We start from the raw sequence: 1,080 nt of genomic DNA, 5'->3' as shown, positions 1-1,080 counted from the left end.
CAGCCTCAGACACCACCATGACCGGCTCCTGCTGCGGCTCCACCTTCTCCTGCCTGAGCTATGGGGGAGGCTGCTGCCAGCCCTGCTGCTGCCGCGACCCCTGCTGCTGCCGCCCCGTGACCTGCCAGACCACCGTGTGCCGCCCTGTCACCTGCGTGCCCCGCTGCACGCGCCCCATCTGCGAGCCCTGCCGCCGCCCGGTGTGCTGCGACCCCTGCTGCCTGCAGGAAGGCTGCTGCCGCCCCATCACCTGCTGCCCCACGTCGTGCACGGCTGTGGTGTGCAGGCCCTGCTGCTGGGCCACCACCTGCTGCCTGCCTGTGTCTGTGCAGTCCCCCTGCTGCCGGCCCCCCTGCGGCCAGCCGACCCCTTGCAGCACCACCTGCAGGACCTCCTCCTGCTGAGACCCCACCTCTCCCCTCAAGGCACGAAATATTCCCAGGTGCACAGAAGCTTGTGCAGACTCTTCTACCCCTTCTGGATCAGATGAGAGACTCCACCTTTGCAGCCTAGCTGATCTTCAAGCACGAATTCAACAATAACATCCTATCTATTTCCCCACATAATTATGCAGCTAATCCTGGCCCTCTCTGACAATCTTGAGAAAAATTCCAGCTTTCATCATTTGAATTTCCGGCTTGAAAAAAAAAAAAAACGAGTAAATAAAAATCAAAGCTCCTCTTGAATAGAACTCTGTCCCACTGACTCATCACCCTTTTTTCTACTATTTCAAGGTTCTCAGATGAGATTTTTTCTTCCAGGATAATATTTGTATGCTGTATTTTTGCACTGTAAAAAAATAAAATTATATTTCTGGGGAAGCAAACATTTCTTTTTATTTATTGTTTATCACTCTTCAAAAGCTCATATTTAGCTTACATTACAGCATGCAGAATCAGAAGAACGAAAGGAGGGATTTTCTAAGGGCCATTTTTGAGCTTTAGAATAGGAACAACTCAGGTGGAAGGTCTATAATTTTAACAGCATTTCAAATAAATCTGATCATCTCATGTGATTCACCTTCATATTTCGAGTCGCAGGTTTTATGGTGATGCTGAGGAAATGGTGAGACTACAGTAG

At 50.5% G+C, this 1,080-nt stretch overlaps 1 protein-coding gene across 1 annotated transcript; it reads left to right on the top strand.

Moving 5' to 3' along the window:
- Positions 1-414, top strand: LOC116465434 (keratin-associated protein 2-1-like). Its single transcript, XM_032148505.2, has one exon. The coding sequence runs from the start codon at positions 18-20 to the stop codon at positions 402-404; it is 387 nt and encodes a 128-aa protein (XP_032004396.1). The 5' UTR covers positions 1-17; the 3' UTR covers positions 405-414.
- Positions 415-1,080: the final 666 nt, after the last annotated feature.

This window comes from Hylobates moloch, unplaced genomic scaffold, assembly GCF_009828535.3.
Source record: "Hylobates moloch isolate HMO894 unplaced genomic scaffold, HMol_V3 SCAFFOLD_5149, whole genome shotgun sequence".
In the NCBI taxonomy this organism is placed as follows: domain Eukaryota; kingdom Metazoa; phylum Chordata; class Mammalia; order Primates; family Hylobatidae; genus Hylobates; species Hylobates moloch.
Note: the sequence above shows the minus strand (reverse complement) of the source record. Positions and strands in the feature narration are given on the sequence as shown.

Bases quoted from the DNA above. Each gene is read 5' to 3' on its own strand.
- LOC116465434 (XM_032148505.2), top strand. From the start codon at position 18: ATGACCGGCTCCTGCTGCGGCTCCACCTTCTCCTGCCTGAGCTATGGG.